Source organism: Arachis ipaensis, chromosome B4 (genome assembly GCF_059453495.1).
Source record: "Arachis ipaensis isolate K30076 ecotype BB chromosome B4, ASM5945349v1, whole genome shotgun sequence".
Lineage (NCBI taxonomy): Eukaryota > Viridiplantae > Streptophyta > Magnoliopsida > Fabales > Fabaceae > Arachis > Arachis ipaensis.
In genome coordinates this window covers 43,081,940-43,107,585 of record NC_142439.1, presented here as the reverse complement: position 1 = coordinate 43,107,585, position 25,646 = coordinate 43,081,940, and the positions used below count along the sequence as shown (strand labels likewise).

Genomic DNA, 25,646 nt, shown 5'->3' with positions numbered 1-25,646 from the left:
GTAGTTTCAACGCTAGAGGAAACCTCTGCAACAACTTTTGAGTGGCTACGCCTCTGCCTGTGATTTCTAGTGGACTCAGCTAAGTCGCTGATCAGTTGCCATGCTTCATCTGCGGTCCTGTACTTTTTCAGGGAACCATTACTAGCACCATCCAGTGTAGTCTTATCCTGGGGGTTCATGCCTTAAGTGAAGTAGCTGATCAATACTAGTATATCAATCATGTGATGGGGGCATGCGTCCAGGAGATTGTTGAAGCGCTCCCAATATTCATAGAGAGTCTCAGATTCGCCCTGAATAATCATTGAAATCTCTTTCCTCAATCTATCAGTAACTTCAGCTGGAAAGTATTTTTCCAAAAATTCTCTTCTAAGCGTATCCCAGTTAGTAACAGTCACTTCAGGTTGGGTGTAGTACCATTCCCTCGCCTTTCCCTCAAGAGAAAACGGGAAGGTGGTTAACAGAATAGAAGTTTCATCTGCACCATGACGCCTAACAGTAGAACAGGCTGTCTGAAAATCCCTAAGGTGCTTGATAGGCTCTTGAGCAGGTAAGCCATGAAATTTGGGCATCAAGTTGATTAGTGCAGTCTTTAGTTCAAAATCTGCAGCCAGATTTGGATGACACACTTGATACGGTTGCAAGGTAAAATCTGGGGCTCCAACTTCTTGGAGAGTAATCCTCCTAGGTGCTGCCATGTTACCTGCACGTGAATCAACTGAATCAGTAGTAAAGGAGCTTGTCTCGCTCTCAGATGGCGGTTTAGATTCGCCCTCAGATGAGACTGGTGAATCGATAACAATCACTTTACCACCCTCAGAGGCTAACCAACGTCGAGCTCACCTAATACGTGAAAGAGTTCTTTCAATTTCAGGATCAAAAGCGGCTAAGCTCGGATTAGGCAGTGAACGCGTCATTCAATGAGAAAAACATATAGCTCATGGTAACAAAAATAAAAATAAAATATGCAAATAAAAATAAAATATGTACACTAATTAATAATCTAGCACACTATTGCAACTCCCCGGCAACGGCGCCAAAAATTGAACGAGCAGGCAGAAGTCGGCTAATTAAGAAATCAAATCATGGAATACGTTGTGAGTATAGTTCTTAACCAGCTAAGATCTGCGTTGTCAATTTAGAAAAGTTGTCACGAATTTTAGAAATAAAAATACTGGGAGTATGAGTCCCAGGTCGTCTCCTAACGAGTTGTAGAAAAGGGTGCTAATTTATTAATCAGGAATTTTCAAGAAAGTTGAGTTGGATAATGAGCAATTTAAAATAACTGTAAATTAAAGCAATAAACTAAGAATTATTATTAATATTAAAAGACCTTGACTGGGGGAATAATTAATTGGAAGTTCTATCCTTGTTGGAATCTTCTCAAGTGTAGTGTAAAAAGGTTGTTGTTTTCACTTAGTTAACCCTTACTAAATAAGGAAAAGTCAAGTGATTGAGCTAACTCTTATCCGCAAATCCTAGTCCTCTCCTTTGGGAAGGTCTAGCATTAGTAGATACAGAATTAGCCAACAACACCCAATTTAATTAAGCACTTGAGCATTCCAACTCAAGTGTCTCCTTTTAATCAACCCCCATGTCAAGTAGAGAATCTACTCCATTGACATGAATTTAATACTCATAAAAATATAAGAAGACATAATAAATTAAATAAAATAAAATAGAGAATTAAAATTAATTAAAAGTAAAAGTAACTCTATATATTAATAAATCCAAAATTGAACATACTTATTTGAATAGGGTCAATGAGCAACTAATAAGAGTAAAGGAATAGGGAAACAAACTAAAGTGATGTCTTCACGGAGGTAATGACTCTTCAGCATCCAAAATCCAAAGTGAAAGCATAAACTACTAATATAAAGCTAATCTAGATTCAGATCTAAAAACTAAAAGTAATCCTAATATCAATGTATCTGAATGTGTGTGGATGCGTGTTGAGTCTCTGCATGTTCCCTAGCTTTAATCTGCATTTCTGGGCCGAAAACTGGGTTAAAACGCGGCCCGAGATTGTCTCCAGCGTATTCTATCATTTCTGCAGATCGCGTAGGTCACGCGTACGCGTCGTCCACGCGTTCGCGTCATTCAGCTATTTTCCTTGTCACGCGAGGGCGTCGTCCACGCGTTCGCGTCATTTGTGCAGACTCTAATCCACGCGTTTGCATCAGGCATGCGTTCGCGTCGCTGTGATTTCTTCATTTCGTGTGCTCGCGTGAGCCATGCGCTCGCGTCAGTGTTCGCTGGTCATCTCCTTAGTTTCTTGTGTTCCTTCCATTTTTGCAAGCTTCCTCTCCATTCTCTAAGTCATTCCTGCCCTATGAAGCCTGAAACACTTAACACACGGATCACGGCATCGAATGGTATAAAGGAGAGTTAAAATGTACTAATTAAAGGTTTCTAGGAAGCAAGTTTTCAACTATAAACAATACTAGGAAGGAATTATAAAATCATACAATTCATATGAATAAGTAGGTAAAGAATTGATAAAACCACTCAATTAAACACAATATAAATCATAAAATAATGGTTTATCAGTTATCATGTGTGGCATCCTCCTAAAAGTTTAAATTACACTCATTTCACGTTGATCATAAATTTATTTAAGAAATTAAAAAGATAGATATTTATAATTTATAGATTTTAAAATTTGGGATCCACTAGTCACAAAAAGGGGATTTGTTATCAACATGACATCCATTATAAAAATTAAAAAGTCATTTGATGATATAAGTGTGTAATGTCACACACTCACACTTATCCTACGGCAACCAATGCCTGAAGCTCCCACTTGATAAATGCATTCCCACAAATAAAGTGACTGTTTTTAAGCGTTGAACATTATGGAAGCAATGCAGCTTTGTTATAGTAATGTTGATTTTTTCTCTCTTTTTTTCTTTTAACAGAAAATTAAATAAACAAAATTAGCCAACAGTGAAAAAAATGCAATCTACCCCCATAATTTAGAAAGAGTACAACTTTAAACCTCCAAAATGTTTTTTCTTATCATAAGTTTGATATTCTTTTAATAGAAAACAAGTATATTTTACTCCCTTAGACTTCTACTTATTTAACTTTAGTCCCTTAACCATATAGTTCACAGGGGCAAGATTCATTTTTCTAAAGTCCAGTTAATTTGAGTAGTGCTCTAGTTAGCTCAATAGATTGGCAGGTGAAATCTATCTCTTTGTATAGTTCGAATTGAATGCTTTCTAAATTCTAACTAAAAGCGCAAAAGTTCAATAGTTCAATGGGACCAAGACGCATATTTCTAAATGTTCTAGTTAATTTAAGTAGGAAAAAAAACCAGCAAAACAAGAGCTACACATATCCAATAATTTCCATTTTCCATCCTGACTGTTCTATCAAAGAATATTAATGAATTTTTGTATAAAAATCCCATACCAATAGTTTATCTATTTTAGCACAAATGTTGTGTACTTAATTTACAATGCACACATTAATTACTTAACACGAAAAATATAATTATGGCATGATGCCCTATGCAATAGATAAAAGTGCACTATCTTGCCTGAATTTGCAATGCAATGAGAAACAAGGAGACAACTATTGATTATGGACTGCCAATGAGAAACCAAAGCAGAAGACTACTGCTTTGGGATGATGTGGTAACAGCGAAGAAGCTTCTGCTCACCGCGTCTCAAAGTAATCTGGCTCACCTCCACTTATTCTGCTCAGAGAGGCCGCCTGTGTCCGCCGCCACCGAGTACACTCCTACAATTATCCATCGAACTGGTCGAGGCGGTACAAAATCCTGTCGCCATTCCTCACACTCAGGTTGAAGATCCGGTGCTAGTAGCTCAGTTGCAATCCTTCCATATCTTCTTTTCTAACACTATCAATAGATCTCTTAACCCTACCCAGCCCTAACACCCACCCATTCCGAAACCAGATCCACTACTGATTCTACCCTTCAAAAAAGTCTTGCCAATCCATAACCACAAACGAAATTCTTCCCTAACAATTGCGCCACAAATGGAAGATGTAAGCACTGCTATCACACCTCAGCTTGCATCTAGGAGAATATCCCACATGGGACACGCGTCGCCAGATCCCCAAAGGCAAAGGAATCTCTATAAAACAGCCTCTGTATCATAGTGTGCAACTAAATTACTATGAAAAGCCAGATTACAAGCTTACAAACAAATTCAATCATAACATAGTCTTAAATTCAATTTGGTAAAGCTTTTATTTCAACAGTCTTAAATTTACCAAAAAATAAAAACATAAAAAAATAAAAATAAACACCAATGTCCAAAATTTTCCCAAATCACAATCACATGATAAACAGATAGAGAGAAAAAAATAATAAGATAGTTGAAGAGATATTCAGTTAGAAAAAAGCGAGATTAAGAAAGGTGACCATGAATTTGCATAAAAAGTCTTATTTTATGCGTAGTGTTTCAAGTAGGGACTGCAATTTTTGCTTTTTATATATGTGTGATAACGGCGATTCAAAACTGTTGTAATTATCAGAACCGCCACCAAATATAAGTCAATTATGACAACAACAAAAAATTTCATAAAAATTGGATATTACGATAGTTTTTCAAAATCGCTGTAATATAAATACCATTTTAAACTCTTTTTTTGTAGTGCCACACGTCATTCTAAGTAACTATACCTTGGTATCGAAGGAGGTTTTGGAATACTAGTTGGGCTTGGTTGGCCAACGCAGTTGGCCGAAGCAAGGTAACCTACCAAGTCGGTCGTCAAGGTCATCCAGAATATCTTGCCTAGTTAGTTAACTTGATCAATCAGCGCAGTTTAACCTGGACAATTAATATTATAATAGTATCCTTATCTTTTATATTAAGGATCCCGCTAGGGAGACAATGGACGATTTGTACAATGTGTACAATGGGTTATTGAGTTATAAAATGAACATCTCTTATACTATCTAGAATAACCATCCGAATACTAGGGATAATAAACATCTTCCCAAAAAATTAAATTGATTTTGGAGTTCACCAAGGATTAAACTCTTGACCTTTCGAATTTACAGCTCTAATACCATATCATGATATCACTCATCCCAAAAGCTTTAGCTGATGGAAAAAAGTAACATTAATGATTATATCTCTAATACTCCCTAAACCTCCATTGTACACATTGTATAAATATTTCATTGGCTCCTCATACTTTCCCTTATATTAATACTTAAATAGTATAAACACTTTTTATATTTTAAGTATTATTGAAGGCTTTGGGGGGTCTTATTGAAGGCTTTTCTAATAATAACATTGGCACCCAACTGTTCATCTTTGTGGGTTGGTGTAATGAGTAATGAGTAAAGAGGAAAAGATAATTAGAAAAGAATAAAGAAGGTGGGAGATAATTTCATAGAAAAAAAGCTTTTAAAGAAGAAAATTATATCAATTTATTTATATTTTGTTTGATTAATTACATTATTATCATTTCTATTTATAATAAATCATACTAACTAATAAACTATCCTAATTGGACTTCAGATTTATTTTTACTCGTTACAGCTTGTGAAATAGAACCATGGCATGCTTACGAGAAATTTTTTATATATAATAAATTAAATATTTTATTTATCAATATATATAATTTAAGAGATATTTAATAATTTACATAATATTATTTATTTTGTTTACAGTATAAATAAAATAATTATGAACATATCTTATTTATACATTGTATAAACAAAATAAGTGATGTTTTTATTTTATCTCGTTTGCAAATTAGATATATAGAATTTTAAAAAATATACATATATCATTTATAGTGTAAACAAAATATATTTATAATGGTCTCGTTTACACTGAGATATGTGTATCATTATAAAAAAATTATGATTTAAATAATATTAATTTAATTTTTATTTTTAAATTAATTTAATTTTTTAGTAATTACTAATATCTTGATACGATTACTAATACTAATATCTTAAAACGGTTACACTACGTATTTAATACAATTTAATTTTATATTCAAAAAAATACATAATCTAAAACTTCAACGTTTCTTGAATTAATATCTTACTTAATTTTCTAAGAGAGTACATAACAAATTTTAAAATTTAACTTGGAAGGGATAGAAACCAATTGTAAATGGTACATAGAAAAAATAGTTATTGATAACTTTTGGTAAGATAGAAATCACACTTGCAGTTATTTTTTCACGAACTACATTATTTTTATCGTGAATGGTGAAATACAACAATATTATTACCCACTAATTTTTTTAATTTAAATTATATATTTATTTTTAAATTTTAAATTTGATATCAAATTTAAATATATTTATTTTAAATTTTATTTTTTAATTTATCAAATTCAAAATTTAATTGCAAGTGTGATTTCTATCCTATTACGATGTGATTAATAACTACTTCTCTTAATACCATTCACAAGTAATTTTTATCTCTCTCAAATTATATTATATTTTTCATATTTAAACCATTAATTTTTTAACAAAATTAAATAAAGGTTAATTTTTTCACAAACCTTTTGTTTTTTCTGACGTTCCAACGTCATAAATGGCCATATAATAACGAGAATTTCAAAGATATAAAATTTTTAAAATTTTTTATGTATTCTCTTAAAAATTAATTGAGATATTGATTCAAGGAATAACTATACCTAGTTTTGAATTACGTCCTCTTTTGAGTATAAAATTAAATTGTATTAAATGCATAGTGCCGTTTCAAGATATTAGTATTAGTAATCGTATCGAAATATTAATAATTGCTAAAATATTAAATTAATTTAAAATAAAAATTAAATTAATATCATTTAAATCGTATTTTTTTTATAATAATACACGTATCTTGTTTATATATATGCATATTTTTTAAAATGATAGAATTAATATTAGGTCTATAGTCCAATTAAAAAATTATACTATAAATAAGAGTATAATATAATAATATAAATAGGCATGATGCAATAAGAACTCTACTTTCTCTTTTTGGCCCTATTTTTTTAGATTTCTCTTCTATTCTCTCTGAATTTTTATCTAATTCTCTATTTTTTAACACAAATTCGTATCAAATGGTGCTTTCATTAAACAACTCTCATAGTTTGATGGTAATGAAGATGGTTACTATTGGTTTATTCTCAAAGAATTACTGATCAACAAAGATTTTTGGAGATTGACAAATTTTTCAAAGGCAATGCTCTAACATGCTTCAGATTATGAAAGAAATGCAATTCAAATGTCAACAGATCAGTATTTGACATAGCATTTATGCATCATGTGCCAAATTCTCATTCAATACTTCGATCAGAAATTTCTTGAAATGAAGTTTCAGATTTAGATATAGCTTTGGAAGAAATAAGAATATACTTAGATAGGTATCAACGAGGAAGAATGTGATTTATCAACAGACACTTCAAATCCAATAATTCAAACCAAACATGTCAATACAAATCTCAGAATTCGACATGAATATAGAATACACAGAAGAAGAAGCAACAAATTTCAATTTTAAATTTCAACTTCAACAACAACAAGAGAATTCAACAAGAAGTGCATATCAAGAGAAAATTCACAATCAAACAAACACACATCAAAGCCATATTCTTCCAATAACACGATCAACCAAAGTGAAAACACAAATTCAAATTCCTACCACAGAAGAAGAGCATTCCAATTCAACATTCACAATCTTTCATTTTAACCACAATTAAAATTCTGAAGGTACAGAATTATACTATAAATAGGAGTATAATATAATAATATGAATAGGCATGATGCAATAAGAACTCTACTTTCTCTTTTTGGCCCTACTTTTTTGGATTTCTCTTCTATTCTCTCTGAATTTTTACCTAATTCTCTATTTTTTTAACACAAATTTGTATCAAATGGTACTTTCATTAAGCAACTCTCATAGTTTAATGGTAATGAAGATGGTTACTATTGGTTTATTCTCATAGAACGATCTTGAAATGCTTAAAGAACTACTGATCAACAAAGATTTTTAGAGATTGACAAATTTTTCAAAGGCAATGCTCTAACATGCTTCAGATTATGGAAGAAATGCAATTCAAATGTCGATAGATCAATATTTGACATAGCATTTATGCATCATTATGTGCCAAATTCTCATTCAATACTTCGATCAGAAATTTCTTAGAATGAAGTTTCAAATCTAGATATAGCTTTGGAAGAAATAAGAATATACTTAGATAAGTATCAACGAGGAAGAATGTGATTTATCAACACACTCCAAATCCAATAATTCAAACCAGTTCAACGTTAATACAAATTTCAAAATTTGACATGAGTATAGAATACACAGAAGAAGAAGCAACAAATTTTAATTTTAAATTTCAACTTCAACAATAACAAGAGAATTAAACAAGAAGTGCATATCAAGCAAAAATTCACAATCAAACAAACACGTATTAAAGCCATATTCTTCCAATAACATGATCAACCGAAGTGAAAACACAAATTCAAATTCCTATCACAGAAGAAGAGCATTCCAATTCAACATTCACAACCTTTCATTTCAACCACAATTAAAATCCTGAAGGTACAAAATTAGAAAAGGAAGCAACTAGAATTCCAAAGCTGCAATCGGAGTTAGAAAAGAAAGCAATTAGAATTCCAAAGCTGCAATCAAAGTTTCCACTTCAGAACCAACTTACCTATATACTGGGACAGGGACGGATTTACATTTAACTATATGGGAGCAAGTGTTTCTATTGAATTTTTACTAAGTTTTATTTAAAATACATAAAAAAAATATTTGCGTCCACTCAATAAATAAATTTGATTTCACTAAATTTTTTTCTTGGTTCACACTTTTCAGTGTATAAAAATAAAAAAAAAAGACTAAAAACATAAATATTAATCAATAATAAATATACAAATGTACTAATATAAAGCACATCAATTCAATTTTAGTAGATGATTATCATTAAAAGTAGATATCGAATACACTACATATAATATTAAAATAAAATTATTTTTTGTTTACTAATTACGTGCTTAACAAATTAAAAAAATTAAATAAATGAAATGAAAAGCCAAAATTTGACTCCATTAAAGGCCAACAGCTCGGCGCCTTCACGAAGGGGAAGGTAGAGGACGCAAGTCTATTGCATCTGGAACTGACACGAAAGCCGCCATGCTGGTTCACGGATGCGGTGGTCAGAGGCAGAGCAGCACCAAGACAGCTCGAGCCAGAACCAAGACTGCGGAAGACAAACGACACGGTGGTAACAATCGGCGCTTCCGCGAAGGGAACGCTCACGACGACCCAAATTGATGAAGCAGCAAAGGTGAGATGAGGCGTTCTATTCCGTCGAGTTCCCTCACTCGTGGCTAAGCCACCACTACCCCTGGCGGCGGTATTTCTCTGGGATCGTGACGTTGAGCCCCAAACGGAGACGAAGCTTCACGCACCGGCAGCAGAGGCTTCGGAAGAAGACACAGAAAATGCAACAGAGAATAACAGTGAGAGAGGAAGGAGAAGCAGGAACTGGAGATGGACAGTGGAGCTTGACGCGCCGGCAATGGTTCTACTGGCAATTGTGAATCCCATGGCCGCTGGAGATGCTTCAGGGAAGGAGAAGGGGTTTAGAGCAAATGAGTTGGGTCTTTCTTCTGATCCTGAAGCCCAAAATGGAAACAAATCCTGATGGATAAGCTGGACCAAGAAAATGCTACAGATACTTGTCCTTTATGGATGCCTACTCGGGGGTATAACCAAATCCTGATGTATAAGCTGGACCAAGAAAAGACCTCGTTCATAATTCCGAAAGCCAACTATTGCTACGTAGTAATACCTTTTGGATTAAAGAACGTGGGGTTACATACTAGCAATTGATGAATAAGGTATTTTCCGCTCACATAGGAAAACTCATGGAGGTATATGTAGAGGACATACTTGTCAAGACCCAAGAGGACACGACACTCATGTCCGACCTCTCTGAGGTATTCTCCACTATAAGGAAGCATGAGATGAGGTTAAATCCTTCAAAGTGCACTTTTGCAGTAGAAGCTGGGATGTTCCTGGGGTTCATGTTAACCCAAAGAGAAATAGAAGCCAATCCAAATAAATGCCATGCTATACTAAACATGAAGAGCCTGACTTGTGTCAAAGAAGTCCAACAACTAAATGGAAGATTGGCTGCTCTATCCATATTTTTAGCAGGGTCAGCTCTGAAATCACTCCCTCTTTATTCAATCTTAAGAAAAGGGAAGCAGTTCGAATAGACCCTAGAATGCGAACAAGCCTTTCAAGATTTTAAGGCATTCTTGGTACAACCACCCATACTTACCTGATCTAAAAAAGGGGAAGAGCTTGCACTATATTTGTCTGTTGGAAGCTGGGCTATAGCTTCAGCCTTGGTCCAAGAAGACGAAAAGGGGCAGCAACCTATCTACTTCATCAGCAAAGCCTTAAAAGGGGCCGATTTGAATTACCAAAAGATAGAGAAGTTTCCTTATGCCCTTATTCTCACATCTCGAAGGCTCCAACCTTACTTCCAAGCTTATATCATCAAACTCCGCACTAACCAACCAATGAAACACATCCTACCGAAAATGAACTTAGCAGGTCAGATGCTGCAATGGGAGGTTGAGTTGTCCGAGTTCAACCTAAGGTACGAAGCTCGGACAGCCATCAGGTCTCAATACCTTGCTGACTTCATCGCCGAATACATCGTAAGCCCAGGAAACCCAGTTACATGGAGCTTATGCGTAGATAGGTGAAAAAGACCAAAAGTAGGTTAGGAAATTTTCTCAAAATAAGATTGATATTGCAAGTATAGTCCCAACCGGACAATTGGCCAACAATCAAATTTTTAATCTAAAGATGTCACAATCCAATACAAAATAACCGGAAGTTTTAAATCCCGGGTCGTCTTCCCTAAGAGTTGCAAATGAAGTAATCAATTATTAGCTATGGAGGGAAAAAAGGGGGATTGATTGCAAGAGAAGCAAGAAATATTAATAGCAAAGAATCAAATAAGCATGCAAGGGATTAAAGATCAAAAGCAATTAAACTCAATGCAATTAATCAAGAGAAAGAAAAATTCAAATGCTAGAAATCTCTTGGCATGGATTGAGAGCTAAGGTTACCTATCCTAGTCATTGACCACAAACATATAATGATTATGAAGAGTTAATCCTACTTCGTCAACCCTACATTGAGGATAAGTCAAATAGGCATAATTGATCCCAATCCATAAATCCTAGTCAACTCTATTAATGGAAGACTTAGAGTCAATGGAAGCCAAATCAACTAACTACTCTAATATATCAATCAAGAATGGAGGTCAATGACTTAAGGGTCACCAAAGTCCTCAATTCCAAGCCAAGAGTAAAGAAAAACTAAGTAAAAACTAAGCCAAGCATTTTGTCAAACACTTGGTGTGCATGAAAATAAAATCAAAATTAAATTGCAATGAAATTAAATTCTAAAACTACAAAAAGCAAGAAAATAATAATAGCAATTAAAGGAAGCAACAATTAACATGAAAACATAAATTGCATTAATTAAAATTAAAATTAACAAAAGTTCACTACAATAAAATAACCAAATAAAAAAAATAACAAGTAGAACTAAAAGAAATAAGAAGCTAGAAGAAGAAATAGTAAAGAAACTAAATCAAGACAAGAATTAAAGCATCAAATTAAGAGAAAATTAACTAAACGTAACCTAATTCTAGAGAGAGGTGGATCTTCTCTCTCTAGAAAACTAAGACAAAAACATGTAAAAGCTAAACCTAATTGTCCCCCCTTCATTCATCTTCACTTTGGCTTGAAATAGCTTCAAGAATGAGTTGGCTTGGGTTTTGGAGGCCCAGAATTTGCCTCCAGCGATTTGCAATTAATGAGCTCACGTGACTCAGGTCACGCGTACGCATGGGTCACGCGTACGCTCACCTGGCGAAATTCACTCCTACGCGTACGCGTGGGTCATGCGTACGCGTCACCAAGCTCGCACTTGTGTGCACGCACGGATGCTGAATCTTCCAAACTCCATTTTCTCATGGTTTCTTCTCTTTTGCATGCTCTTTTTCTCACTTCTTCAACCCATACTTGCCTTGGAAACCGGAAATCACTTAGCAAACACATCAAGGCATCAAATGGGATTAAAGTGAATAAAATTTAGCAATTAAAAGGCCTAAAGAGCATGTTTTCACTTTCAAGCACAATTTAGAAAGAAATCATGAAACTATGCTATTTCAATGGATAAGTGTAAGAAAAGTTGATGAAATTCACCCAAATAAAGCATAAAAATATCATATAATGTGGATTCTTCACATCTCCACACTTAAACAATAGCATGTCCTCATATTATACCAAAGAAAGATAAGAAGGGGAATTACATTTATTCAAGGCAAGGAGACTACCTATATGCAATCTACCTATATTAATGCAACCACTTAGTCAAAATAAATCAAACTCCAAGAATACATAAATTAACAAAAGGGCTAAAGTAATTTCAATTAAGTCAAATCCACAATTGAATTGAGTTATTGAAAAAAATTTATGAACTTGCAAGATAAGAATTGAGCATAGGTGAAAACATGTAATTGAGCATTCGAATCCTCATCGGATGTGTATCCGCTCTAACCGCTCAAGTGTATAGGGTCAATTCACTCATTTCTCCTTTAATCAAGCTTTCTAAGATTTGTTTTTCATCTAACAATCAACATTTATTCAATGTATGCATACAAATATCATGAGGACTTTTCCATAGATTGTAATGGGGCTAAGGTAAAGGTAAGGATGCATATGGTCAAGTGAGATTAAAATTTTGAATCTTTGACTAACTTAAACTCTCACCTAACCTACATAACAACTTATACTATTGCAATGCAAACCTAACTACTCATTCCTCACTTTTCGTACACACTCATGCATTCTCTTTTTAATCACAACCCATATGCATTGTTATTATTAATCTACTTTGGAGCATTTTATTCCCTTTTTATAGCTTTCTTTTTTTCTTTTCTTTTTTTTTTCAAACTAAAATATGTATACACAAGTGTCAATGCATATAGTTTAAGCAATTGATGTATGGGTATGTACCCAATTCCCAAGATTTTCAACAAAAATACAAAAAATCTACTTTTATCTCAACCAAAGTTCCCAAACTTTCCCACACTTCAATGATACACACTCTCACTAGTCTAAGCTAATCAAAGATCCAAATAAGAAACATTTATTATTTTTCACTTAGGGTTAATGATGTGCTAAAATTAAGAATAAAAGGGGATTAAAATAGGCTCAAAGTTGGTTAACAAAGGAAGATAAAAGGGTAGGCTATTTGGGTAAGTGAGCTAAATGAAATGATGGCCTCAATCATGTGAATTCATATACACATCAAATAATGGACATAAAGAATCAAACAAATCAAAGATTGCAATCATAAAAAGAGAATAACACACACAAGAATAAAAATAGTAGTTAATATGATGTAACCACACAATGAGGCTCAAAGCTCACAAGGTTGTGTGTTCTTAGCTCAAAAATATGTTCCACAATATATTTCAAGCAAGTTCCAATCAAACAAATACCAACTCAAATCAATTAGGATATCAATGCCCTATCAAGAATGTTTTTCTTGGAAAATTTTATTAAATTAACTAAGCTTATTATATGTATGCAAAGACATGCAATAAACTAAGAGAGAATATAATTAAAGCTTTAAAATATATACAAACCAAGAAAAATACAACTAAGAATTCTAAAAAAAATATGAAAGTGTTAGGATTAGAGTATGTCACCCAAGATGGTCTATCGGTGACGACCTCCCCACACTTAAAGGTTTACACCGTCCTCGGTGCATCTAAAGACGAGCAAGGGGGTATGGCGACTTCGGACTGCCACCTTCTGCTGGTGGATCAATCGGTTGCTGCATGCTCTTCCTCCCCGCTTCCTTGTTGCTTTAAGGTGCATCATCCATGAAAAATAGAAAATAGGAGGGCAATACAAGTAAATGCAAAGACAAGGAAGCATGGGTTGTTGGAATGCGGTAAGAATCACTAAAATGAGTGAGTGAATAAGCTTGTGACATGAAGAAAACAAGTGTGTATTCTAAGTTGTGCGGTTTAGAATACACACACTAATATGAAAAGCTATGTCACAATTAGACAAAATAAGCATGCACTTCACTCATTCTAGTGTGCTTGAAATACTTAAAAAGGAAACTTGTAGGTCAAGATAAACAAACAAGCAATAAAGGAGCATAAAAGTATTCAAGTAAGAATCAAGGAATTGTGAATTGGATAGTGAAGCAACATCTAATTGACATGAAGTGGAAAACATGGCAAGCATAGTCCACAAAGCTTAAAAAGCTAAAAAAATGTCATTAGGTAAGCTTATGATTCACACTTCTTCAATTTTAATGCATCAACTGTGACTTAAACAAAAATCAATCATAGCAAGCATCACCTAACAAAAAAATGCATCAACCATATACAATTGCCCAATAATAGATAGTGAATTCAAATCACATGATAGCTATTACATGCAATTTAGAAATCCAAAGATATTCTCAAAGGCAATGTTATTAGTACTTGGTATGCACAAAATTAAACATGAAAAACTCAATACCAAGCAACAAAATATGACCTCAATGAAGATATCCAACAATAAATAGCAACAACAATATCAAAAATTCCACAGCAATATCTCAACACACTCAATAAATCAACTCAATCATCCAACACTTAGCACCAAAACAAAAAATTAAACTAACTAACTAAATAACTAACTAACTAACTATCTAACTAATTAACTAACTAACTAAAGGTGAGTATGGTGGGTGGTGAATGATAGTGGTGGATGGTGGTTGAAGAAGAGAAAGAAGAGAGGGGAAGAGAAAAGAAGGAAAGAAATAGAGAGAAGCGAAGAAAAGAAGTATAGTGATGAGAAAACAGGGTCGTGCGTAAGGGGTCACGCGTACGCATGGGGAATGCGTGCACATGGTGCTTGCGAAAATGGGGATCGACGCATACGCATAGAACACGCGTACACGTGAAAGAGAAAAAATGGACGGTGACGCGTACGCATGAGGCCTTGTATTGAAGTGTGCCCACACACAGACCTGTTCCCACACACAGAAAAGCAATTTTTTTTTCAAGAAACTGAAACATTAAAATTAAATGCTTGAGTCACCATCTGTGCGTACGCACACAGGTCCGTGTGTACACACAAGAGGCAAAAAGAGGGAGACACGAACGCACAAGGTGTGTGAGCGCTCCAAACAGAGGCTGTGCAAAGGGGTAGGTGTGCGCACATGCTCTATTTTTTTCAAAAAATTTTAGAGCTCTAAGGAACCAAACTTGAGCTCAACAAAAGGATTCCAACCCCAAAACATCCAACATTGCACAACTACATTATTCAAACTAAAAATTAACCTAACTAAGCTTGAAATTAAACTAATCCTAAGCTATTTACAAGAAACAAAATACAATGAATTAAAACTATATACAAAGAGAAGGTTAGAAAGGTGTTACTATAGTGGGGTATCTCCCACCTAGTACTTTCATTTATTGTCTTTAAGTTAGACAATTGGGAGAGCCCTTGCTATGGTGGCTTGTGCTTGACTTCTCCACCAATGCTTGAATGTTCAATGTCCTCCGGGATTCCAATCCTAACCATTAACAAAAACAAAAGACAACCAAAATTCAAGCTATTTATATTAACATATTTACAATAGCCATTTAAGATGAAGTTCTTCATTAAAATGTTCAATAAAGATTACCTCATTAGGGTGGCTGTGGTCTGCCATCAAGCATGCTTGAGAGTTTCGATCAGATTCATCATCCTCATCAGAGTCATTTTCAAGATCTTTCTAAGAGGCCATAAGTCCCTTCTTTTTATCCTTCCGAGACTTATCTTCTTTCTTCAGCTTCAGACATTCATATTTGTAGTGTCTAACTTCTCTGCAATTGTGGCAAATGACCTTGCTTAAGTCCTTCTTTGATTCCTTTAAGCTACCTCCTCTGCTTCTTTCTTTGAGTCTCATCATCCTTCTTAGTTTTTTAGCAAAAAATATAAACTCGTCATCTGGTAAACAGTCACTAGATTCATCATCCAATAATTCATCATCCAATGATTCAGTGCAAGATTTTAGAGCCACCCCTTTCTTTTTTTGTATCATTTTTTATGTGAGTGATTTCATATGCTAATAACTTTTCTCTCAGCTCATCATAGGTCATTTGATTAGGTTACTACTTTCAAAGATAACAGTAACCTTAGTTTTTCACTCTTTAGTTAGGCTTCTTAAGACTTTCCTCACCAGCACCTATTCGGAATGAGTAATTCCCATAGCATCCAAACTATTAATGATGATAGAGAATCTCTCGAACATGTCATCAATTGATTCTCCTTCCTTCATAGAGAATATCTCATACTCTTTGCTCAGCATGTCAATCCTGGGTTTTTTTTTACTTGTTTGGTGCCCTCATGTGTGACTTGGAGTTTATCCTATATTTTCTTTGATGTTTTGCATCTTGAAATTTTCCAGTATTCCTCGAAGCTGATTGCATAGTTAAGCATGTTGACAGCCTTGGCATTGAGTTCTACCATTTTCTTGTCATCTTTATTCCATTCTGCTTCAGTTTTGGGAAGGACAACACTATCAGCGCCAGTTTTGGTAGGGATTTGAGGACCGTTCATTATTATCTTCCATAGATTGTAATCCACCGATTGAACAAATATCTTCATTCTTTCTTTCTAATAGTTGTAGTTTTTTTTTTTCATTGACGAATGGAGGTCTATTGTCGGATTGTCCTTCTGTCAGTGTGTAAGCTACGTTGTTGGAACCAACGTTGTTCGCCATCAGGATCTTTCCTCTAAGATGTGAAGCTTGATCTCTTTGAGATCAAGCTCTGATACCAATTGATAGATATCAGTGGCTAAGAGAAGGGGGGTTGTGTAATACCCCGTTACCCTAAGCCTTACCTCTAGCCGTAAAGCAAAGGATAACAAAGTGCATTGACAGTTCTAAAGCTTATAGTATATAATATATATCCAAGAATTTACATAACTAGAAGCCCGATAAAGGAATAAAGCTTAAAGTCGCATAAAGTGGAATTACAAAGTGCGAAGCGTTCACACGATTGACTAAAAGCATAGGTACAAACAGAACAAAACATAATACATATAAAACTTTGTAGATAGCCCCAAGATACACAAGGTAATAATTAAAATAAATAAGATATATATGATAACAAAAAGAGGACTAGTCACAACCTGCAGAGTTTAGGCCGGCTAGTCAAACTGAATACAACAGAGTTTTGGAGTTTAAAATAACTTATACAACTTATCTCTCAAATTAAGCCTCTAAGGCCATAAAGTCTAAAATAAAAAGGTGAGAGAAAGTACTACAACAAAATAATCAAAATACAAAAGAGAGCATAAGATCCTTTGCTATGTCACCATCTCGCAAAATAACAACATATTACATAAGATCCTTTGCTATGTCACCAAAGTGGGCTACGATCTAAATCTGAAAAATAACAACATATGTTATGAGAACCAGAGGTTCTTAATATGGTAACAGTGCCCAATATGTAAGATGTAAGGTTCCGGAACGCCAAAGACAATCCTAGAACTTCATATCGATACCGATATTCAAGCTCAACAAAATAAATAACTTAAACCATAAACCATAAACACGGCTGTCTAAACTTAGGGGATTTCTAACTATTACCAATCACACCGCTGTATCCCATAGTCTTCGCCAACCTAACCTCCGTGCGATCCCATCGCCACTGCCTTCCGATCCTCCTCAACGCTAGTAAAACACATTTAATGTAAACACGTAAAGCACAAATAGTATTCATTTAATCAAAAAATATGAATTTTACACTAAAACCTATAAAAACTTAATAAAAGGTAAACAAAACATGCTAAAAACTATATGAAAATGATGTCAAAAAGCGTATAAAATATTTGCTCATCACTTATCTTAGAGTCCACTAGCCTAAGTGTCTAGAAACATTACATATTACATAAATAAAATCGAAATCATACCTTGACCAATTTCCAATATGCACAAACACCCAAAGCTTGATTCCAACAAGACCAACAAGTCTCACGCACCAACACCACTTCCAAAACTCACCAACTATTAAGCTATACACATATAACATATCAAAAATCAACACTATGGCTAACCAAAATATCAAACCACAATAGTTTGAAGAGACTTACCTTACTTAATGAGATTAGGGATAAAACTCAATAATATTCCAATGCTAGATCACCCCTAAACAAACAAAATCACAAAATCTACTCAAGAACTAGAACCAAAAATGCAAAACTGTTAGGGATGGAAACTAGAGTACGGATTTCAAAAATCTTACCACTTTTCTTAGTTAGAAATGAAGAGCTCGACGAGAGATTCGTGTGAGCGCAAACGACTCGTCAATCGTAGCTCCGTAACTCATGTTATGGCCAAAGGAAGGAGGAGATGAATAGTAACTTCTCTTCTCTCTTCACAACCAACAGTGCCCCTCTCTTGTTTTAGGGCTAGAAATGAGCTAAAATGCTCATTAGTTGTTTTTATATATGTTGGGCTTGGACCCAATTTGGACCCGGTCCAACCCGTTAGCATTTTAAGTCTATTTGGTTCAACTTTAGGCCAAAACCTTTTAGATTAGTATCCGGTTTTCAATTCTAAATTATTTTTGTTCTTTCAAAATAATAAATTCAATTTTAAAAATCTTATTTTTTTGGTTTTCAATATGCGGTACCGGACAGAATAGAGCTGGTACTGCTGACTTAAGCACCGGTATGCATTTTTAAAAAAATTTTTTGGAAAAGATATATTTTCTCACTCAGAAAAATTTACTGAATTCAAATTTTACCTTTATATTTTAAAAAGAATATTTCTATATTCTTGAACCTCTTTCGGGCAATTAAAAATTATTATTTTATTAAAGCGGTTATTCCAATTCTTACAGGTTGAATCTTGGCCTCTTTTTAATTTAGCTTTCAATCTTACGTTCTGTAGAGATTTTGAGAGTAGAAAATACGAGAGACTTTGGTTTTGTCTCCTGATGCGGTAGGAGCCAAAACAAAGTTACTTGCAAAATGTAATAAAGTGAAATGTTGCTTAGTAGAGAAATCAGGAGATAAGCTTAGTTTTGTCTCCTATAGTGCATAATCAGAAATAGAGAAGAGAGTAGAGAATGACACACAGATGTATCCTGGTTCAGCTACCCAGTGCAATGTAGCCTACATCCAGTCTCCATCACAATAGTGACAGAATTTCAATATATTTCAACATAATTACATTCACTAATTCTCCCTAGGATTCTAACCAATCCTATCTGGAACAAATCCAGTTTCTAACCCAAACTAGACGTGACTAAGAACTCACCCTATCTTTTCAACAACAAAGTGCTAACCCAACTTATAAGAAAATCCTCTCAAGATCATGACAATAAAATAGAAAAATTTAAAAGAATTTCTGGAATAACTATGACTTTTTCTCCAAGTCTAACTCTCTGCCTTTTGCTTTTTCTTACAGACCTCACCATTTTTCCTTTTACCATTAAAACACAGAAAGACTAAATTGAGAAAAAGAGATACTCAATGAAAACCATGAAGGAGAAGAATAAATAGCTCAGTGAGCTATGGAAACTCAAACATTGCGCTCTCACTCCTTACTCCAATCCTTGGCTGTTCACCCCTATTATAGAGGACTAAAGCTTCCTAGGCTTGAAACTTTCTTCAGCACATATTGGATTTTCTTCTCCCAAAATCAGAATCAGCAGCGGCGTTCACAGAGGAGAGAGAGGGCAGTAATAGTGACATGCAACCATACCTTCAATCTTCTCTTTCAACCTTTTTCATCTTGCTTCTTGAATTTAAGCCGTGCATCCTTGCTTTAGCTCCAACTATAATTTTTTTATTCTTGATAAGCAGCAGAGTACCATTGACTTCACTTTTTTCATTTTCCAATTCGGTGTATGTAGTCCAGTTGATTTTTTCAACGTTCCTTGATGAAGCACAAATTAAAAAATCTCCTTTTTGTGATTTTATTTTCTGATGAGATCTTTTTTTTTTTTTGTTCTAGCCCCTTTTACCTTTTCTTCTTTGCTTGAAAATGGAAACTTGCTTTTTGATTTTCTCTTTGCCCTAGCTTCAAAATTTTCCTTTTCTTTTTTTCTTTTTATTTTAGAGAGTGATATGACGTGAAAGAAAAGAGAAGAGAGGAAAGAGAGAGTTTTGGTTTCGATGGATGTGAAGGGAATGAATTCAAATAAAATGAAATTCAAGTTAAGGGGAGTGAGTTTTGGTTATGGATCATCGCATGGGCTTTTGCTTGGATATGGGCCACTTTCTTTCTTTTTTTTTATTTGGCTAGAGACTTTTTTTTTGTTTTAGCCAAAAAGAATTTGTGGTGATAGTAATTATATATCTTTGGACCATTGTGTGTGCATTTGGGCTCGAACATTTGCTTTTTGAAAGTTTTAATTCATTTTATTTTCTGCACACTAAACAAAAGTAATCACACACAATTTAATATTAATCTAATAATATTTAATCATCTTAATTATAGTTTAATTTTCTAAACTCAACAAACCAAAATATTAAAAACTAAAACAATGTTTTATCCATTATTAATTATGTATAACAACGTTTCATTTGAACAGAATTTACTTTTCAATGGTGCTCAAAGAATACACCACAAAAAAAGGGTATCAAATATTCAAATGGATTGCTTACTCAGCATAAATAGTATATATAGTATATACCAACAAATTAAACCAAAGTCAAAACAAATCTCCTAATGTCACATGCACATACATTGTCATAGCCTTGAAATTCATAGTCTTTGAATGCACGCCGCGATTACCGTTGAAGATACCCTGAAACCAAACACCTTCTAGTTACACAATTCTTTTTTGTATTTCTTATCTAAAATAATATTAATCTAAATTGGTTTATCAGAGCTTTTGCTTCAGATGAATTCATTTTTAATACGTCCCAAAAGGACAAAGTAATTGTTTACTTTTTTTAAGTTATACGGTTTAATTACTCAATCATATTCATACTTCTTCTAGAAAGATGAAAAATTAAGTCAATTTAGAAAAAAAAATCAAAACGATGTTCTTTTAAATAAAGTTTATTTATTCTCTTTAATGTGAGATGGATATAATTGATTGGGGAGTGTTAGGTAAAGAATGACTATCTTGAACAACATAAACAACCACCAATCAAATAAAAATACATTACATCCTAATTTAATGCTACTAATTAAATTTAAGATTAATTTACTCTTTTAACCCTATTAATTCACATTATTTACACATTATCCAAAAATATTATTGGTTACCTATATTTTTCCTAATTGATTTAAGTATTATACTCTATTCTATGAAATAGGAAAAAAATAAGTGTAAGAAATCAACAAATTGTTAGACTATTGAGCAGTAAGCAGTGTAGTCCTTTTAAAGATAATGACCCAAATTTAAATCCCAAAAAATCCATTTATTAGGAGAGAAAATAGCTGTAAAAATTACAAGAATAATGTCTCCCACTCTGCCAAAATTTCAAACAACAGGAATTTTTGTGCTATCTCTACCTGTTATTCCTCTGTTTTATGACTTGTCTAAGTCTAACTATTAAATGCTTCCTTATAGTTATGCTTAATAATAATTAAAAAAATCTTAATAACATATATCGTAAAACATATTTTAATACTATATATAAAAAAAATTTGACTACAAATTTTTTAAAAAAATTTCTTTTGCATTTTTAATACATCTTCTTTTAAAAATAATTAATATTATAATATTAACAGATGTGATAGTACCTTAAGACATATTATAACTAAATTCTAAAATAAAATGTCCACTTTGTTGGGAGCGTATTAAATTTTGGCAACTGGGGCCTCGTGTGTTGAAGTCTTGAAGCACGGTTGTAGAAAATAATGAACAAAAAGCGTAGACAAGGTCATCATCCATCACATACAAGGGGTCCTTCAATTCAACAGACAATTATAGTCGTTGGTTATATAATAATAATAATAATAATAATAATAATAATAATAATAATAATAATATTTTTCTCTCTTTTGCTAGCTTGTGAAAGAGAAAGTTTACGTACTTCAATGTTTTTTTCAGTTTCGTACCTTAATTATTTATTTATTTACATAACATAACATGTCAATACAATACAAGCTTGCATTCTTTTATTGACCAACGACCCAGAATTCGCATCTATAAGATCTTTGGTGCCCACAATTTCACATGTGAGCTCCACAACCTAATTAGATCTTTGGTGGTTTGTGACTTGTGAGGATTACTAGTTACCGAAAACATAGTTTTTCAATTTTAATTTTAATTATCAACCTTTTAAATCAAAGATCTGTTGGGCGTGAGGCTTAGTGTCTCACTTTCGAGTTCTCTCACAAAACAAAAGAATAACAAAATTTAGTTAGTTAATTAAACATGGGTAACGCTTTTGGCATGAAGAAGACGACGAAGGTGATGAAGATCGACGGTGAGACATTTAAGTTAAAGACTCCGGTGAAAGCTGGGGAAGTCCTTAAGAACCACCCTGGCCTTGTCCTTCTTGAATCGGAGAACGTGAAGCACTACGGCACAAGGGCCAAACCCTTGGAGCCGAACAAGGATTTAGTACCAGGGAGGCTTTATTTTCTTGTAGAGCTTCCCACCAAGAACTCTACCACCCAACCCAGAAGGGTTCGGTCGGCCATTAATATGAGCGCCAAGGACAGACTTGAGAGCCTCATGCTAACTCGGAGGTCGGCTTCCGACCTCTCAATCCTTAAACAAAAGGACAAGAACATTGGTAACGATAGTGATGGTAGTAGTAACGGTAGTAATAAGAATGGTGGTGGGGTTAGGGTTAAGATGAGGGTTCCAAGGGCTGAGGTGGAGAAGTTGATTCAAGGTTGTAAGGATGAGGCTGAAGCCGCTGAGAAGATTATGAGTTTGTATAAAAATGGTGGAAGAGAGAGTTATGGTGGTGGTAGTAGTAGTGGCAGTAATAATAGTAGTGGCGAGATAATTGAGGAGAATAATAACAATGGTAAGAAAATGATGGAGTTGTTGGATCAACAAGTTCAAAGGAAAAGTGGCATGAAGGCATCTCGTCAGGTATGTTTTTTTTCATGATCATCATATATCATGGGTTGTTTCAATTTTTGTCATGTTTTTTAGTTGATTTTATTAGTTATTTATTGAATCTATCTTAGATTGTTTAATTTTGTTTTGTTCAAGCATCAAGTATAATCTCTTTTAATTGGGATTTGCTGGGGAAAAAAGTATTGCACTAAAATAGTCTAAATCACTTGGTGTCATATTTCTTCTTTTTGATATTGATAGTTATTTTATAGCTTTCTAATTTATATATATATAAAAATTCTGTGCAAATATTCCTTATTATTTTTGTTTCTTTGTAAAATCGGTGGGCCGATGATCTTTTTCTTCTTTTTTCCTTTTTCTAATGATGAAATATGTGAGAAGTAGGTTTTTTTTTTCTCACCAAATGTTTCAATTAAAATAAGTTTAGGGATTAATTAATAGATAAAAAAACTCATCTACAATTAACTTTATGTTAAATAGTTGATAGTTTAAAATTATTGGATAATATGCGAGTCTATGCAGAATTAATGTGTGTGTGTTTCTTGATATGATCTGTCTTTAATTTGTATAGTTTGGATAAGAGATTACGTGGTGAAGGAGTGTATGCATATTCATATTCATTCATTATCATGTGAAATTATGTTTCCTTGTCCGATCCAACATCACCACTGAGATTTGAAATGTTTAATGCTTTGTCCTCTAACGATTGTTGGTTTAGCATACAAAATATTGCAGCACATAATAATTGTAATCATGCACAGTAATTACTTAATTATAATTAATACTTATTAAATTAACTGTATCTCTGATCTCACAATAATTGTAACTAACTAACATAAGTTATTTGCACTTGACTTTAAAACTTTGCAGAAGAGGAAGGTGAGTTTTATGCCAATTAGCGAAGGAGGGATTCAAATAGCTGTTGCATCATAGTAATGAAACACAAAAAAGGATCATATATATATACATTAGCCATAAATCCATACACTTAGCCTTTGTCATGTTATTAATAAGAGTCATGTTATTTATACTATAGCAGATTGTTGCAAATCTGATTAATTTTTGCTTCCCTTTGTTATTATGGTATACTTATGTCTGTCGTATAAATAGCATAACTCTTAGAATGGTACAGGGGATTTACACCTTGTTTATGTAACATATATAGCACATTCTGAATATTTTGAACCATATGATGATGGTTAAGCTTTTCTTACATTTTCTTTTGCTTCTTGTTTAATTAATTTCTCTGCACTAGTAGTATAAAAAAATTTCATATTGAATTATTGATATTAAATTATAGAAAAATTATAGGTAGACAATGAAAATATTAAACAATGTGAACAATGAATATATCGGATGTTCATTTTACTAGGTGTGCGGATAGGTATTATAATATTAAGATTTAGGTGGATAATTTAGAAGTATAGTGTGTTTTAATTTAATTAGTGATTTTTCATGTTGTTCAAAAAAGTTATTGATTACCTAGCATAATTATAATGTATACTTTTTGGTGTTTCAAGGATTCGACATAGAGTGATAGATAGAAAGAATCTAACCACTATAAGTAGTACACAAAGGAGATGTTCGGATACAGATTCAAAGAATGAAAAGATACAGAACGAAAAGAGATAAATAACATGTTTGTAGGTCTCGCTTTTCTTTTCTTTTTAATGATACCATAAAAGGATCTATGTATCTTATGTATCGTATGAATCTGCATGTGAATATTACTCAATTCAGAACGAACTCCTCTAAAATTATATTGTCATTTTAAAGAGAAAAATACATTATTAATTATTTTTGAATTAAAATAGTAAAACTCACCAATAATAAATATTATAAATTTAAAAGTGATTAAAATATTACTTTATTATTTTACTAACATTATCACTTTAAAAGATCTTTTTCCTTCTTGCTAAGATGATAATGCATAACAAGAATGCAATTTGTTTTTTTTAATGTTGGTTATATAAGTCACAAAAAACGGGAAAGAATATCACTAACACGGTAAATTTCTAGTTAGAAATGTGTTTTTATGAGTCTCATTTATAATAGACTAATTTTTTGGATTGGATTCTCCTCGAGGCTTATATGGTAATTGTACAAGAGGTCTCTAGTACGGGTTGAGAGATGGATCGGGAATCTGCGGGTCGAGGCAGATGCCGGATCGCTTGACTAGAGCAATGGGGGGAGGTACCTGCAAAGACACTCCGACGCTCAAGTCAAAATGGATCTGAGAGGTATAAGGTGTGAGGAATGAATGAATACCTGGAGGGATTTGGATCCTCTATTTATAGGTGATGATGGACATCTTATCTTATCTTATCTGACTAAGATAAGGGAGACGTTTTGAAAGTCGGTTAGGAGTTCCAGAGGGCCGGCTTCGGGCCTTCTAGAAGAGCGGGGCGGGTTAGACCCGGATAACCGGGTTTGGGTTTGATCCCGGGTCATGGATCCGTGGATCCGTAACAGTTGCCCCCGCAGCGGGAGAGCGAGCAAAGTCGGTTTCTCACTGGGAGATGTGGTTTTGACCGCGAGCTAGGTCTTTGG

At 33.6% G+C, this 25,646-nt stretch overlaps 1 protein-coding gene and 1 non-coding gene across 2 annotated transcripts; both read left to right on the top strand.

Moving 5' to 3' along the window:
- Window positions 1-219: 219 nt before the first annotated feature.
- LOC148567337 (small nucleolar RNA R71) lies at window positions 220-323 on the top strand. The gene has a single exon (XR_015881998.1). It is a non-coding gene; the product is annotated as a small nucleolar RNA R71 (small nucleolar RNA).
- Window positions 324-22,163: 21,840 nt separating this feature from the next.
- LOC107637765 (uncharacterized protein At1g66480) lies at window positions 22,164-24,311 on the top strand. Its single transcript, XM_016341098.3, has 2 exons — window positions 22,164-23,108; window positions 23,967-24,311. The coding sequence occupies exons 1-2, from the start codon at window positions 22,437-22,439 to the stop codon at window positions 24,027-24,029; spliced, it is 735 nt and encodes a 244-aa protein (XP_016196584.1). The 5' UTR covers window positions 22,164-22,436; the 3' UTR covers window positions 24,030-24,311.
- The last annotated feature ends 1,335 nt before the right edge of the window (window positions 24,312-25,646 follow it).

Coding starts and splice junctions, on each gene's coding strand:
- LOC107637765 (XM_016341098.3), top strand. CDS start 22,437: ATGGGTAACGCTTTTGGCATGAAGAAGACGACGAAGGTGATGAAGATC. Junction 23,109..23,966: donor GCATGAAGGCATCTCGTCAG/GTATGTTTTTTT, acceptor AAAACTTTGCAG/AAGAGGAAGGTGAGTTTTAT.